Source organism: Dipodomys spectabilis, unplaced genomic scaffold (assembly GCF_019054845.1).
Source record: "Dipodomys spectabilis isolate Male_0828 unplaced genomic scaffold, ASM1905484v1 ptg000051l, whole genome shotgun sequence".
NCBI classification, from domain to species: Eukaryota; Metazoa; Chordata; class Mammalia; order Rodentia; family Heteromyidae; genus Dipodomys; species Dipodomys spectabilis.
The window spans coordinates 4,505,282-4,522,815 of NW_024870728.1; the positions used below are offsets into that span (position 1 = coordinate 4,505,282).

General features: G+C 40.6%; 1 protein-coding gene across 1 annotated transcript in view; it reads left to right on the forward strand.

Moving 5' to 3' along the window:
• LOC122107544 (SPHK1 interactor, AKAP domain containing) overlaps window positions 1–6,597 on the forward strand; it is a 93,206-nt gene extending 86,609 nt beyond the window's left edge. The window contains exon 11 of the mRNA XM_042679330.1: window positions 6,229–6,597. Within this exon, the coding sequence (XP_042535264.1) occupies window positions 6,229–6,372 (144 nt within the window). The 3' untranslated portion in view covers window positions 6,373–6,597. The remainder of the gene's footprint in view (window positions 1–6,228) is intronic.
• The last annotated feature ends 10,937 nt before the right edge of the window (window positions 6,598–17,534 follow it).

Sequence of the window (17,534 nt, forward strand, 5' to 3'; positions counted from 1 at the left end):
TGAAACATTGGACAGTGTGTTCAGATTCAAGTTCCCATAATTTGAAATTATTCTACTCCTAAATTATTAAACTAACAATTATGTTTTATATTAGTTTCCTATTGCTGTTTAGCAAATGGATGCAAACTTTTCAGCTTTAAACCACACGAGCTCTGCAGTTCAGAAGTTGGAATGAGTCTGACTCTAATTTCTGGTCATATGTTAGTAGACAGAAATCTAGCCAGTCTTGTCAGATTCTTTTCGAAAAAGTTCCAGACAAGAATAAGTGTCCAAGCTCATTTAGGATGGTTGTCCTCACTCAACTCTTTGCAGCCGTGGGACTGAGATTACCATTTCCTTGCTCTCTGTTAGTAGAGTTATGCTTAGCTTAGCAGCCCTTGTTCCTGGTCACATGACTTCTTCCTGTTCACATGTCAGTGTTCCTGCTCACCTGTCTCCTTCCTGGTAACATGACTCCTTCCTGTTCCGATGCTGTCAACTTCTGTGTGCTGTCTACTACTACTAGGCTTTTGACAGGCTTATGTGATTAGATCATGCTGCCCTGACAATCATCCTCTTGATTATCTCAAATTTAATGCTTGAATCTCTTGCTGTGTAAGACAGCATCTTAAGGACGCACTATCTCACAGGATTCATAGCCCCGGGGATGGGAGAGATGTTAAGAACTATTTTAAAAGCCACCCCACCCCATCCACATGTACTTTCTTAAGTCTTATTCTCACCAGAAGCTTCTAGTTATTTATCATACTAGTTTCCTTACAGCCCCATGAGAAGGGCAAAATGGTACAATTTTCCCTTTTGTACTAATGAATGAATCAGGCCTCAGAGAGGCTGATACGTGAAGGATTCCTCTGGTAGTCACAGCTGGAACCTAGTCTCCAGGCCCTGCCAAACACTTCTCAGTAGTCCTTTACTAAAAAGTACCTTTCTCTGTCAAATGTCCTTAGGGTTAAAATCTGGATATTTTAAATGTGAAATGACAACCTAACTATCAGTGCCAAAATCAAGTCATGTGAAATGACATGAGTATTACTATTTGGCCAACATACATGGCAATCAGAATAGCTTCCAATTTGGAATGATTAGTGGATCTCATTCAATTTCCTATGCCCTGTCCCACTTCAAATCTCCTTTCAAACAATGGTTTGTACTTCTTTTCTGGCCCAGATCTATCCACTATTCTTCCCAGTGAAATTTAGGTATCTGTCTCATTTGTCCTGAATTTGTATAGAAGCTGCTGTGTGGGTCGATATCTACCTCCAATCTGCCACCCAGAATCCTTGGGTGAATGGAAGAATGGAAGAACATAATCACATTTGATCTTTCCTTGTACTGTACTCTAAGCCATAGGGAGAAGAACAGGAGCATGCTCAGGAGAATGTTTTGAGTCAATAGAAAAATGAAAATTCAATTAATTTCCAAATCTAGTCTTTCCATGAATATAAGGATGATGCAATGCATTTTAATTGGCATACTTACTTATGGAACAGATTTATATCAATGTACCTTTTTGAACAAACCATCATTTCATGGTCCTATACATCTAGGAAAGATCCAGTCCAGTGGGTATAAATGTAAAGGAATCCTTTGCTAATGCCAAGATTATGCAAATCATACCCTGGCAAGACATTTGTTTATCTCTACCTGGTTTTCAGTTCTAAAGGGCATTGCTTTCATTTCTTATAACTATGTTTCTCAGAGAATAAATGTCATTATCATTATCAAGAAAAACACTAAGTGATCTTTCATTCAATTCAAAATAATTCAGTTTTAGCTACTAAAACTGCTTTTGTTTTTCTTTTGTCACTCATGAGGCTCAAACCCAGGGCCTAGGTGCTGTGCCTTGTGCTCAAGCCACAGTGCCACCTCTAGTTTTCTGGTGATTATTGAGAAAAGAGTCTCATGGACTTTCCTGCCTGAGCTGGCATCCAACCATGATCCTCCGACTTCAGCCTTCTGAGTCACTAAGATTACTGGCCTGAGCCACTGGTGCCCAGCTAAAACTCTCTATTTTAAGTCAATTAGGGCTCTCTTAGAAATGAGTACCTCATTTCATTTTATGTGGCTGAGTTTGTTTATTAAAGAAAACTCTTGAGTGACATTTGACATTATTTCATCAACAGTGATTTTTGAGGCCTGATTCTGTTCAGTTTTTAATTAGATGATTAAGCAACCATCTTCAAGAGAGGTGAAAGAGAGAGAAAGGATAGGTTATGTAACAGCAGCAGCATCTCATTAGCTCCCTATCTGCTTAGAGAAGGTTTGGTGAAACCCTAAATACACACTAAGTCATGTCCCATTGTCTCTGAAGTTATTGAACCACCTCCACAGATGGACATTTTAAGTCCTTATTTGTGTGAAGCCTGATCTCGTTTTGTTTTGTTTTTTGGATATTCATTGAAATTAACATGCTTCCCTCTCTAGTGTGTTCTCAGTTTCTAACCTTCCTATCTTATGGAAAAACCAGGAAAATATATGTTAAAAGGAAAGAGGATGGGATGAATGAATACTAAAGCAGTCATCTTTCCCATTACTGCATATAAATGTGACCTTGGAGTTGGAAGACATTTAAGACATCTTAGAGTGAATTCCAGCCTTAGTTCAACCCAAAGGCAAATCACAAATATTCTGGGTGCCCAAATATCCTATAGTCATACAGATTCCTTCAGTTTAAAATTTTTCCTTTCATAGTTTTGCCAAGGGGGAGGGTTTGCATATTACCTAGTTATTAAAAGAATAAGTGCCTTTGAAAGTCAACTATTCAAGCCATTCATCAAAGGTAAATTGTGAATATGACCATAATATGACCATGTACTCATAATCGTACATGCTGAATTGAAACCTCTTTGTACAACTACCTAAATATAACTTACAAAGGAAAACAAATAAAAATGTTCATAGAGTTGAATGTACTGGTCACTTTTTCTAAGCTCTGAAAACACATTTAAAAAAGAGATAAAACTTTCCTATGCTGTTGGAGTTTATATTCTAATTCATAGAGAACTGAAGATAGGAAGACCATAAAACCAAGAGATACACAGTTTTTAAATACCATCTTTGGGACTGGAGGGGGGAGTTTATTCTGTTTCTGTTTTTTCAAATCATGCCTACAAGTCACTTGGGTACAAAATAGAATTCCTTGTAATATTTATCCACAATTCAGATTCCCAGCCTAAGTCTTATTTCATGGAAATTCTATCACTTGACAATGTAAGACCATTTATAAATTTCATTTGTAGCAACCTTAACGCTAATTAAATTTAATTAAATTAATTCAGGACCAAAAAAAAGCCATAAGCATATTCGATTTAGAAAGAAGAAGAAAGCAGGAAAAGAAAACCCAGCAGCGCATTGTCCTGGATTTTGGACCACGTGGTCTTTCCTCTCCCCATCCTTTTCTTCTATGTAAATTCAGTGAGGTTATCAGATAACTGACATCCTAGCTAATCTGGTGCCTTGATGATCTTTAACCTGGCAATGAGAATTATTTCCTTTTCGCAGAGACAGTATACAGAAAGGAAGGTGCAGAGAACAGGAAGACCTCTATACTTACCTTCCTCAGGAAATGAAGGTCAGAAGAGGGATAGCCTCTAATTTCTTCCATTCAACTGGCAAAGCCATGGAAGAAAAATGAGAGAAGATACTGATGATATGACTGTTGGCTGTTCTATCACAAGATGACAGATTCTTAATATTTGCCTAAGAAATACCAACTGTTGTCTACAGAAAAAGGAATCTAATTATTATTGAGTGTGAAGTGGCAAGTGAGGGGACTTTCATTTTTACTCTTTAAGACAGTGGAAAGAAAGCAAAGCCTGGTAAACCTGATTACAAAATACCGACACACGGGCAGGGACAGACATGGAGCGCTCTGCGAGCAGCTGCTGATCTGAATGTGTTTATCATAAGGTTGTACTCATGAGTTGGAAATGCCCTTTTCTGACTTCTTCCCAACCTTATTTCATTCTTACCTGATTTTTTTTTAATGAAGAGAGCATGAGACATGTCAGCTCTGTAGACATTTCAAGGTCTTAGTGTCTGAGTTTAAGGCATCTCAGATTCAGAGCATGCTATATTTAGTGGTGCCTGGTAGTTTTCAAAGCGGCTCCACTGGGATGTCAGTCTAGACTTAGAAGTCATGAGACATTCTAGGCCGTGGCCATTCCACAAACTCCTGACAGAGTGGCCTTGCTGTGGGGCTGCTTCCCTCCTGTTGGATGTGTCATTAGTGTCTGTCATCATCACCACTTAGAGTTCTCCTTCACAAGCCCCAAATACATGGCAAACGAGCTACAGTTTGACTTCTAGAAGGCAAGGAGCCTTCTGGGAAACACGAAGCAGCAAATATTGGCATAATGCACCAGAGCCTTGGTTCTTCCTCCCCTCGGCAATGGCTCGGTGGTAAGCAATGGGATGTAGAGGTCCAGTGAGCCAGAGTTTACAGTAGCTCTCTGCATCAGCTTCACTGTCATAGGACACGTGGGAGAGGACACGTTCTCAAGTGATGACTTGTGACCAAAGGTCACGGGGGACCCGTCCTACTGAGAAAAAAAATCAATGATCCACAAGTTCCTCTCCGAGAGACCTCAGGCACAAGGTCAGGCCAGCTGCACCAGTGACCTCTCTTCCCTCCCTGGATTTCGAGCAGGATCTGAGAGATGGGTTAATAAAAATCATACAGGTAGGAAACTAAGGAAGATGATGCAGGGTCCTGGGAAACAGGTGGTTTGTCTGAAATTCTAATGCAGGTTGATAGAGCCAAATGGATTCCTTTCCAGTTTTTGTTGCAGTGAGCATTGGGACAAGATCTTGTTTATCTAACCTCTGTGCTATGCATGCCCATTCTCAGTCACCATGCATTAGGAATGGAGCTCCATGTCTAGTTCCCATTGTGTTCCCTGTACAGTATCCATCAGCTCTGCTCAGCTATTTGTTTGGGTCATGGAGAGACAAGAATATTGGGTTTTATTTCAAAATAACTTATTATGCAAATGTAGAGAAAGAGAACCATACCAATGTCTCTTTTTAAAAAAAAATTCTATTCTAAAATTACCCATTCACTAATATTCTACTGCCCTCCTTCCCTGCAGGGTCTGATAAAATACAGATTTCAATAATTTCCTCTGCTCAGCTTTTTATTAGATCTAGGACCTCAAAACATTTTCCTGGAGGGTTTTATCAGCAGAAAGTTATTGAATCTCATAGGTTTATAAGTTGACTTTTAAATTCTACATCTATAAATTCAGTACCTACAGATGAAGAGTAAATATTTCATGGAGGTTTTTACTCATGGACACTAGATTTCCAACAATCTTGAGAACTTTGAACATGTTTGATTCATATTTAGGTGTCCATCCCTTCCATCATTCAACAAATATTCTTTGAAGACTTCCCCCCTTTAGGTATGAGATACAAAAAGATATCTAAGATTCCATCCATCCCCTGGTAGACTTATGCTTATAGTAGAAGGACCATCCATCTTTCATCTTTCTTCATGTCAATAACATCCTAAAACTCTTTCAGACAGGATTTGTGTTTCCATGTGTTAAAACTTAAGTATTTCAGAAACTCGGTGTGGTGTCACACTCCTGTAATCCCAGCTACTTAAAAGGTGAAGATTGGAGCATCCCAGCTTGAGACAGCCTGAGCAAAAAGTTCATACAATCCTTTCTGGAAAGCAAAATAATTTTATTTTCCAGTCTAGAAAATGGCTTCAGTTTGTCTATACAAATTCAAAGCATGCAAGTGTCATAAAGCACTGATTGAGGGATAAGAGAGTTTGAAAAAGGTGGGTTTTTTTTTAATATTATAAATAGTTGTGCCATCGCCATGAGGAGAATAATTACTGAATCCAAAATCACAATGAAACTAGGTCAATTTCATAGGGAATCCCTAATTTATACGTAATAAATAAAGCAAAACAGACTTAAGGGAACATTAACTACCTAAAAGATTGACTTTAAAAAAGAAAAAGAAGAATTAACCTCATTCCATGTAGTTCTCCTGCTGTTAATGGAATTGCCAAGTAGAAAATTCTAATTCATTTGAAGGAACTTTCCTAAAGAGACAACAGACTACTGTGGAAAATCATCTTCCAAGATGAAGGATACTCAGACATAGGCCAGAAAACCACTGGCTCTGGAAGGGTGCTAAATCGGATGTATTGAGGACTCTGTGCCGAGTGAGTTCTAACTCTCCCCCTCTCTTTTTCTTTCTGTCATCCTTAAGTTTCTAGATGTTGTCAGACTGGTTCACCAGAAGTCCTGGAAGGTGGGAGATATCTTCCATGCAGTGGTCCAGTACTGCAAGATGCATGAGGAGCAGAAGGAAGGAGTCCCAAGTTTGTTTGATTGGCTGCTGGAACTGGGATAAAACAGAGCTGCCTTGTGGACTATTTCCTTTCTTTAGCCCAGCTTAGATTACCGTGGTGTGCTCGAAATGTGCCCAACTTTCTCAAAACATCGCGTCACATTAACCATACTTATAAGAAAAGACCTATATGCCAATTCCATGCACACTGAGCAAATCTGAGGGTTTGATCAAACTACAGATCTGTACACATCAATAAAACCCTTGAGTAGGTCCCAAGAGCTTGTATTCGAATGGCTACAAAGGAAAATATTGCATTCCACAAACTCCAGAAAGACTGGACTCACATACATATCAAAAGACATGTCATGTCTCCAGTGATGTCAATCGATTGAAAACAAACCCATTGGTCAAAGTAACTTTATAAACTCTGTGGTAATTGTCCTTGTTCCTTTCTGAGCAGATAAAGGGGGCTTTCAGGCCAGAGAAACATTTAAGATATTGGTGAGAAACTTCTAGAACTTCATACAAAGCTTTCCACTTTCTGGTCCATATCAGTGAATATTTACAGGCTTACAACTGAATATTAGTTTCCTTTATTGGGATGTTCAGTTTATTCACTGAAACCCATTAATAAATCTTCCCCTTCGTCTCAAACCATCTCTGGGCTCCTTGATTACCAGAGAATGAATGGCTTAAGACTAGAGGAAAGGAAGATGGAAAGTCTTTGTTTTCATTACAACATGATGAGTGAAATTATTAGAGAATCCTTACCTTAAGGGAAAAGCTTTCTTAACTGGGAGAGGGGGGAGAGGTCTTAGCTTTGGGGGATAAAATCTACTTATATATTGAATTATATGAAATATAAGCTTTCATTTTATTTTATTATAAATGATGGAGAGATTATTATCTTAATATATTCAGTTGCAGAATAACTTAGAGGTTCACAAACCACGAAGCGATTGTTGTCTCAAGTTGGCTCCTGACACTGAGCTTGGGGGTTTATTGTATTGTAAATGTGTGGTTGTTGTGAATAGCTGACGTGCTATGCTAAGGACATGAACAGTGATAGTGGAGGACTAGTGTCTGTGTGTCGGGCCTGGCTGGGTAGGGCTGCAGTCCTTCTGTCTCAACAATGGTGTCATTGATTTGGGGACAAAGAAGACTTTTATCACATATTTTAACTATTTTAATACCAGATGTCCACTTTTGAAAAATAGATATCTAACGTCATTGATGACTTCTTTCCTTCCATCTAAATGAGCTACACTATTATTTTCTTGCCCTATAAGGTATTCATTAAAGGCCTTCCAACATGTTTTACTTTTACTCTGCTTTTGAGGATTTGCAAAGTAATATTAAGTGGGAACAAGGCCCTCATACCATCCGTGCTGGCCTAAGCAGATCTATTTAGCATCCACATCTTGAAATTCCAAGAAAACTTCCCTGTGAGCCATAGTTTTCTCCCCACCCACCCACGCCAGGAGTCTTTCCCAGTGCTGAGTGGGTGCTTGTATACAAATAGCCCAAATGTAGATTGTATGTTTCAATTCACACATTGGCCAGGTTTTAAAATCTATTCATCAACGCCAGTGGAAATGTACTTCTCTGTGCCACTGATGGAAAAACGACATTTATTTTCGAAACAATCCCAAATATTCTGTGTAGACTTTTGTTGTGCTCAAGTAAATGTTTATTATCCTACAAAGCACAAATACTGGGTTGTGAACATGTGGTGAAGTTACATTGTACCTGATGTTGCAAATCAATCAATACATTTCTGTTGCCCAAGTGTTGTTGTTTTCTTTCCTCTTTAAATATTTTATAGTGTGATTAGGTAGACATTAGAGGTACCCCTCAGCTAGGTTTTGTTGTGTTTGCCTTCAATTTTTGAGTAAGAATCTGTTAAGTTAGTAATCACCACGTGTCTCACTGCTTCTCAGAGTGACACTGTTCACGTGTAGGGCCAGATGTCTTGTATGAGAAGAGATGCATGGCAGGCTCCTGGCCTGCCATCAGGATATGCTTCTACCAATCCTAACAGCAGAAAATATCTCGTAATGGCTCCGAATGCCCACTGGGGCATGATGCCCCAAAGCTGAGGGTTATCATGGTGATGAACGCACTGAGGGTACATGACCTGACTCTCTATTAGGGGTGACAGAAAAATAGGAAGAAAATGTAGTCTTTGATGCAGGGAGTCTCAGTAGGAGCCAGAAAAGGAGTCATCCACCGTTCAAGGTCCGTAGGGGTGTGGCCTTTATAGTACATCTGGAAGACAAGAGAAAAGAGACATAAGACCCACAAGGCATCTACAGAACTGACCCTAGACTTGAGCACACTAGAGGTAAACTTGTCAAGATTAGAGGCACATGCACAATTGATCTTTGAAACTAATGACTAGGCTGTATGTCAATAAAACATTTACAATCCCTGAGGGTTAGCGTTCGTTCTCTAAAAGAAGGCATGACTGTTCCCATGAGATAAATGCTTTTCTAGTCAATCAAAGTTATTATCAAATTAAGAACATTCTGGATAGTAGCAAGAAGACGTTTCATTTGAAAAGTTTATAGGAATTGGAAGAGCACTATTTCAGTGGCGCTGAACCATGAAATCAGTTGATACTGTAGTAATTGAGCCAAAGGAAGTTTTATTTCAAAAAAGAGAAGGTAAAATGCTAGGAAATATGAAGTGTGAGGAGATGGGGTAGACAGGATGAATCACGGAGTCACCACTGAAGCAAAGAATGGGAATTTAGAGGAACAGTGTCTAGCCTTGTCAGAAGCAAATGGGGGAAGACAAGGGAGAAAGATAATCTCTCGCAGCTGTTTAGAACCTAAAAATATTTGGGAGGATTTCTATACCCCTGGTTGTTTCCCCATATCACGAGACTCAGGTAAAGTTTACACTGATAACGTCAAGACTCATCGAATGAAAACAGTATCTTGACATTCGCATGGTCCCATGTCTTCATCAGAAAGATACATGTGGTCACATTTAATAAATAAATGCTTTCGTGGTCCAGGCACAGTGTCAAGTATCATGCTAGATAGTAGACACAAAGATGTGAATCACACCCAGGAATTCACAGACTGCCGGGGAACAGACACAAGAAAAAACAAACAAAACAATATCATACCTATTATAATACAATTCCAGTGGACTGGAGAGGGAGGGAGAAATATATAGTATTCATTACTTCCTGCTGATATTTGGGGCCACTTCCAAGGAAAAGGACCTCCACTTTGAGGGTGCAAGGAGATCCTTTAAACAAGTAGGAATGGGGAAATTTTAAATTATGAGCAAAACTCTGAAACACAGGCTGAGATTCAGCTAAGAGTTTGGTGCAATTGTAATGGCATGAGCTGTGGGAAGCCCTAGCCCGGAGGCTTAGAACTTTAACTAAAGACACTCTTTAAAAAGGTTTCTAGGCTGGGCACCAGTGGCTCATGCCTGTAATCCTAGCTAGCTACTCAGGAGGCTGAGATCTGAGGATTGCAGTTCAAAGCCAGCCCGGTGGGGGAAGTATGGGAAGGGATGGAAAGGGGAAACAAAGAGGAGGCAACAATGCTTGTTAAGAAATGTACTCGTTATCTTGCCCATGTAATTGTAACTCCTCTGTATGGTATTCTCACAATAAAAAAAGAAAAGAAAGAAAGAAAGTCCGTGAAACTCTTATCTCCAATAAACCACCAGAAAACCAGAAGTGGCACTGTGGCTCAAGTGGTAGAGCACAAGCCTTGAGCTGAAGAGCTGAGGGACAGCACTCAGGCCCAGAATTCAAGCCCCACGACCAACAACAACAAAAAAGGAAGGTTTCTATGTATAGCATAGGGTCACAAATGCATTGATTAAGCAGAAATTCTTTCAGTGAAAAGAGATGCAAAATCGGAGAATACATGGGAACGCATAATACAACTTCCAGTTGAGATGATGCCATGAAAATTGTTTATGGATAGAGATCCTCATTATTTATTTTTCTCATGTAGGATGGCTGTGGGGTGAACAAGACCCACCTCAGGCTCCATAAGGCAAGAAGTAACAGGACACGGAAATCAAGTACCCACAATTATAATTCCCCACAGCAAAGAGTGGAATTCATATCAGGAAAGACAAGGAACACACAGGAGAAAGTCCAGTAGAAATTAATGCCAAGAGAACTGACACCAGGATACACATAATTCTCCAGCAATAGAATATGAGAGCACAAGCAAAGTGTGGCCAATCGAGGGACCTCATTCAAGCCTTGGTGCCTGCATTTATTTATTTGTTTGTTTGTTTGTTTAGTGTTTATTTAGTGCTGTTAGTGGGGCTTGCATTCAAGGCCTCCTGCTCTTGTTTGGCTTCTTCACTCTAGGCTGGTGCTCTACTTGAGTCATATCTCCACTTCTGGTTTTTCGCTGGTTTGTTGGCAATAAGAGGATCAGTTCTATTTGCCCTGATTGGCTTTCAACCCATGATCCTCAGATCTCAGCCTCCTGAGTAGCTAGGATGACAGATGTGAACCATAGATTGGAGGTCAGTCATATGAATGTTCTGTGCCCCTGGATGAAACTCAACTACTCATAAGCCAGAAGACCACCCCTAGATGACAAAAATAAACAGGGCTTATAACAAATCACTTGAGTAGCATAAGTTATCTGGCCCAAAGTGCCAGGTACATATTAAAATGCTCTCACAATTGGACAGAACATTCTAAAGCCCAAGAACTTCTTTGATTGAGAAGCTAACCAAGAGCCACATCTGGAAATGAGTTTCATGGTGAAAGTGAAGGGTTGGATGGAGCCAGCCAGGCCTCCTGAGTTATTTCCATCTCATTCCAGCATGGTAAGTGACACGTGGGTCCCCGCCACCAATCCTAAGCTCTTCAAAGATGGAGACACATTTTATTATCCTGCATTGTCCTTTGTACAATGCCTACCCCATTGGGCTAGAAAAATTTGTGGGCCTCAGGGAATTCACGTCTCCGTTTATATTTAATATTCTTCAACAATTAACTCTAGAAACCCAATTTTATTTTGACATTCTTCTTACTTTGCCACAGATTGCTCCGTGGCATATAATGCCACTCATGATTGTTTTATGAAATTACTTTGGCTTCAGGCAGCTCCAGCTTTCTCTAATCATTTACTTTTAATTGTAATTGCATAAGAATTTTGGGCCTAAAACAGTTCAGAGCGCACAAACTGAGAGCATTTTTAGCACTTTGAGGATGAATTTAAGGGACACTCAGCTCATTAGCAGCAGGACCCGGAGGTCAGTTCAGTGCAGACAGGCTTAAATGAAATGAAAATGGGAAAATTATTTATGGAAAAAATATAGCAATGAAAAGTCCAACTTTATTGTTGCAATGATCCTTCAACCAGCTATGCTTTATCTATTTCTTTTTAAAAGGTTCCTCAATAATGTGCTATGTTCTATCTCCCATTCTTTTAGTTTTCATAAATTCTTCCTGTGGGGGTGAAGGGGAAGGAGGAAGTTTCTCTTCTTCAGAGATGGCTTTTTTCTGTTTTTGTTTTTGTTTTTTGTTAGCTATAGGACTTGAACTCAGGGCCTGCTCATTGTCCCTGAGTCTCTTTGTGCTCAAGACTAGTGCTCTACCACTTGAGCCACAGCGCCACTTCTGGTTTTCTGGTGGTTAATAGGAGATAACAGTCTCATAAATTTAGGAAAGCCAGCCTGGGCTGGCTTCAAACTGTTATCCTCAGATCTCAGCCTCCTGAGTAGCTAGGATTACAGGCGTGAGCCACCAGCACCTGGCTAGAGATGGCCTTTTAATAAGCACTTAGTAACACTTTTATGTACATTTGGAAGATTATTTTCTCTTTGTTTGAGCTCTATTTGATTTATCACTATCCTTGTTACCCTCTTGCTGGCTGAGAATGTGTCTCAACTGTGATGCTCTTGAGTGCATACAACTAATGTGCACAACTTATTTTATGTCAATTTTTATTTTCCAAAGGCCAAAATCTCTTTTTAATTAAATATTTTCTTTTGTTATTATAAAGATGTTGCGCAGAGTGGTCCAGTCCTTAAGTACAGCTCAGGAGTACATCTCTTTTTAGACAATGGCACCCCTTCCCTTGCTCTCTCCCATTCCCCCCCCCCGTCCCCACCCACAAGTTGTATAGTTCATTTTCAACAGAGTGTTGAGAATCACTACTGTTGTTCTCCCTTTGTGCCCCATTTCTATGCCCCTCTTTACCTGCCCAAAGATATATCAATAACAAGCAAGACAAAAAGAGAAAAAAAAACTTGTGTTTATTTCAACAAATATTTTATATGATCGGAGGCACAGAGGCACTCCGCCTTCATGATCCTCTCCTAAGATTATCCTCCTTTGGTCTCCTGGTGTGTGAGTGTCTGGAGTCCTGTACAATTTATCATGTCCTGGCATATTTTAGATCTAGCTTTCCTATTTGTCTCTCTGAGCTTGGCTCACTTCACATCACGTGGCCTGTTCTAGATCCACTCATTTCTGGGCAAATGACATAATATCATTCTTTCTAATGGCTGTGTACAATACCACTGTGGCTAGGTACCCCATTATGTGTAAGTATCCACATCTTTGTGCTCATAACACATCTCTCTCTTCCCATGTCACAACAATATCCTGAAATGAAAGATACTTATGTAGGAAGGAGTTTTCATAGAGAGACAATCACCATTGGTTGAGATAGAGTGAAGATGAATGAGATCAAAGGGTCTTACATTTAAACACCTTGAATTCATCCCTATTCCTGCATACATCACTTAAAGAGGATATGCTGGCCTTCTATTTCAAGTAACAGGACTATTATTTCAACCTAGCAATATTTTTAGTAATAAAGGTAGTAGATCCCATGTTGACCTTTCGAGAAAGCCATATAAATGTCAGAAAACATTGCATTGACTAAATTAGATCAGTCATTTCCTTCCTCCTTCAATTTGACAAGAGTTCTTATTTTTAAGTTCAGGGACATAATAGAAAACTCAGTCATTTGTAATCCCAGCTGTGTGGGCCCTCCAGCAAATTATTAAATGTTGCTGAAAATTAGTTTAATAAAATAGAGTGCCTGCACAAAGTGATGAATGAGACTACTTCCAACGGAACATTTTATAAATGTCGATTGGGAAAGAAGAGAGAACAAAGAGATTGTATTAGATTCGTGGTCTCCAAAGAGTAAAGAATGGCAATGTTTTCCTGTGAACTATAGGACAGTAGTTTGTTTCTTTTTGCCTTGGAAAAAATATTTTTGAACAATTCTGATTAAATAATGTATCGAGAATGTTCTATGAGGCAAAGAGAACTATAATTATCAATGTTTGTGTGTTGCAGACTCTTTGTGAAACCCCAAGAAAGCTGTCAATTCACAGAATTCAAGGGTTATCTGTTAGCATTTGCAACCCAGCTCTAGTTTGAAGGATGTAGACTATGTCTTCTCCATCTTCTCTTGCCTACTAAACCCTCCTTCAATAGCTCCCCTGTCACTTACAAGGTCCTCCACACTGCTTTGATTTTAAAAATCCAAACCTCTTAGAACTTAGGTACTTTGAGAACTCAAGTACTTATGGTACCTAGAAGGAATGTTATGTTAAAGTTATTTTTGTATAGGGGATGGAGAAAGAACGAATGAAAAAATGAAAGAACAAAAGAAAAAAAGAATGAAAGAATGGAAGGAAGGAAGGAAGGAAGGAAGGAAGGAAGGAAGGAAGGAAGGAAAGAAAGGAGGGAGGGAGGGAGGGAGGGAGGGGGAGGGAGGAAGAAAGGGAGGGAGGGAGAGAGGGAGAAAGAGAAAGAGACAGAAAGAAAAAGAGAGAGAGAAAGAAAGAAAAAGAGGGAGGGAGGGAGGAGGGAAGGAAGGAAGAAAGGAAAGAAAGAGAGAGAAAGAGAAAGAAAGAAAGAGAAAGAGAAAGAAAGAAAGAAGGGAAAGGAGGGAGGGAGGAAGAAAAGGGAAGGAGAGAGGAAAAGGAGGCAGATGAGAGACAGGGAGAGAGGATAAAAGAAGGCTAAAAGAGAAAAAGAAAAAATGAAAGAAGAGGGGAGAGGAGGAGAAGAAAGGAGAGGGGAGGGGAAGTAACTCTTGAGGAAATACTGCTTTGAACGTAAGAAAATTCTACATTCAGAAAAAGTAGGGGACTTGTAGTTGTCAGCTACCAAGGGATGAGGTCCTAAGGTTGATTACTTGGAAGCCATGTGAACTTGCTCCTTCACAGACATGTGTCGAAAATGGACGCACCTTTCTTACCAGTCAAAGTGGATGAAAAATATTCCTTTGAACTTGAATCACATAAGTTATAACAGCGCTCCTTCTGGAAAACATTTCCTTCAGAAAAAAAAAATAGCTCTAAACAGACTGTCAGCATCTAGCTAAGCACATTTTCTATACAGGCTTTGGTGGGCCCAGTACCCAACTTGAAGAAAGAGAGCCAAAGGAAAGAAAGCACAGGCCTGGCATCCTGAGAGGACCTTGTACTTATCCATGCATTCCATGAATATAAATTAAACACCAAGCATGCCAAGCAGTGTTCCAAATAGCACAGGAAGCACAAGAAACGAAGGCCAGAGATAATTGTCTGTAAAATCTCATATATAAAATAGACTTTGGTGGGCACATTGGCATCCATGAAAAGTGCTAGGAAAATAATTTAAAAACAGGCAAGTGGCTAAAAAGCAACAGAGAATGGTCATTTCCACACCCAGCTCCATCGTCCTCAGGGCATCTTTAAGTAAATCTGAACATTCTCAACGAAATCCAAACATATCACTTGAGCTAACCCCTGAACACGTAGGGCATTAGTCAAACTAAATGGGATGTGGATCGAGGAGGCTGGGGCTCAAGGCAGCTATTGTCTGCATATCCCCATGAGCTCACCTCGCACAGCTCCAACAACCATGAGAACAGGGTTAAGGAGAACGTAGCTATACAGGAAGCCAATACACCTTTAGTCTTGGGGCAATTTTTCCTCCTGCCCTCACATCTCTTGGACAGTATATATATTTTCCCAGTCTCAACTAAATCCAAATGCATTTCCTGGTGAGATTTTGCACCTTGGCCCCAGCTCTTGCTGGTTATGTCTCATGGTGCATTGATGTTTCATGCATGAGCACACAGGGAGATGACACATGAATACGCTGTCCTGGGTCACTGACTCCTGACACGTCAAGGTCGTTGTCATCAGCATCATCAGTGGAACCCTCCTGACTGAGGGATAGTCAGCATTCAAGCATAAGGGATTGACTTCTGGGAGGGAGTACGGTTTCCTGATTCAGGAGAAAAGACCAGCCAGCCCTCTGGTTGGCATAGGGTGGCGTCTACCGATGGGCATCTCATAGAAGTCCAAGCTGGGTCAACTTACAACAATTCTGGAACTACAGAGCAGCCTTAAGAAGAAGCCCCAAGGCCGGTCAGTCGACATTTTATTGAGGAATTCTTCCACAGTTCTTGTTTGAGTCCCTGTAGAACATTTGAATGTGGAAAGAGAATATGAACTAAATTTTGCAGGTAAAGAAATTGAGATTTCAAGGTATATGAAGGAATTCAGTAAGGCAGCAAAGATACCAACCACAATGAACATATATTTGAGTGCCTATTCTAGGTGCAGGACACGATGGAGTGCTTTGCATGCATTCATTTACTTCATCAAAAGGAAGGAAGGAAGGGAGGAAGGAAAGAAGGAAGGGGAGGGAAGGAAAGAAAGAAAGAACAAGAAGGAAGGAAGGATGGAAGGAAGGAAGGAAGGAAGGAAGGAAGGAAGGAAGGAAGGAAGGAAGGAAGGAAGGAAGGAAGGAAGGAAGGAAGGGAGAACACAATCGACAGGAGGATATTTGCATGTCCAGCATGTCTCACCGTGGGCCTTGGAGTTAGAGCAATCTTCCCTTGTGATGTGGAGGGGTGAGAAGAGCCCAAAGGAAGTTGGAACGCACTGCTCAGGAGTCTGGGATGGAAGCAGATGCCTGTCACATACAGGGCACCCTTGCAGGGAAGCATCAATGACCAAGTCAGCCGTGTCCCTTTTCTCTCCTCTTTACGTGGCTGGTGAATGGGAATCCACACAAGCCATGTGACGCAAGACAGGCTGCTTCCATCTACCTTCATCCTGGCCCCTGCATCTAGTTCATTAAAGTTCAGTGGGACTTTATCAGGACATTTCATTCAGGGATAGCCTGGGACACATATTTGCACAATCTGACAAGGAATTAGATAGAGGGTTTCTCCGCCCCACCCCTACCCCTTTCTCTTCTTCTTATCCTTCTACCTGTAACTCTTCTTGCTCTTCCTTCTCCTCCCCCTCCTCCTTCTCTTTCTCCTCCCTCTCCTCCTTCTTTCTCTCCTTCCCTCCCTCCCACCTTCCCTCCTTCCTTCCTCCTTCCTTCCTTCCTTCCTTCCCTCCTTCCTTCCTTCCTTCCTTCCTTCTTTCATCTTCTTTCCACAAAAGATGAATAAGACAACATTTCTTTGATAACCAACTGGCAACTCACTTGCTAATGCAAATTACTTATTAAATGATTTGCATTACTTGACCCAAACAAAAGCATCCTATATGTTTTAAGACTATTTAACTACTAGGCCCAGGGTGTTTTGCCAGATCCTGTCATCCTATTATGAATGTAGGGCAGATCCTATACATTCTGGTCACTTCATTAGTAAGACCGCTGGCCACTCAATTTAGAGGCGTGGCTTTTGTTGGCCCCCTGAAGCTCTCATTTCCTTCTAGCCATTACTCAGCCTTGGCCCTGGGAGCTGGACTCCTGTAGAAGCACTGTGTCTGCTACCTTTTCTTCCTCTTCCGCCTTTTCTCCTTCTGTCTCCACCACTGCTGGGCACTGAGGGGTAGAAGGGCATCAGGGACGGAAAACATTTCCTTCTTTATCTGGAAATGCAGTTACAATTTTCTCTCAGCCATGATCACTACTTCAGTTAATATAATTCTCCAGGCAACATCCCATTGGGTAGGAACCCAAGCCTGGGCTCTCCTGTTTTAAGGAACACTTTAATGCTCTTTCCAGGGTGAAACCCAAATCTGCTCCCTGACAACACTCCTGGGCCTCTCTTCTTCCCTCATCTTCCCATCTCCTACCCGGCCTCAGGTCGTGGGTTATAATACTCAATCATCAGTCCTCATGTAAGTCAGAGCATCTCAAGCCAGTACAGAGGTGAAGTTAATGACTCAACTAGACTAGGTAAGAGGTACTCAGATGATCAATAATAAGTTATTATAATATATCATATATAATAATATAA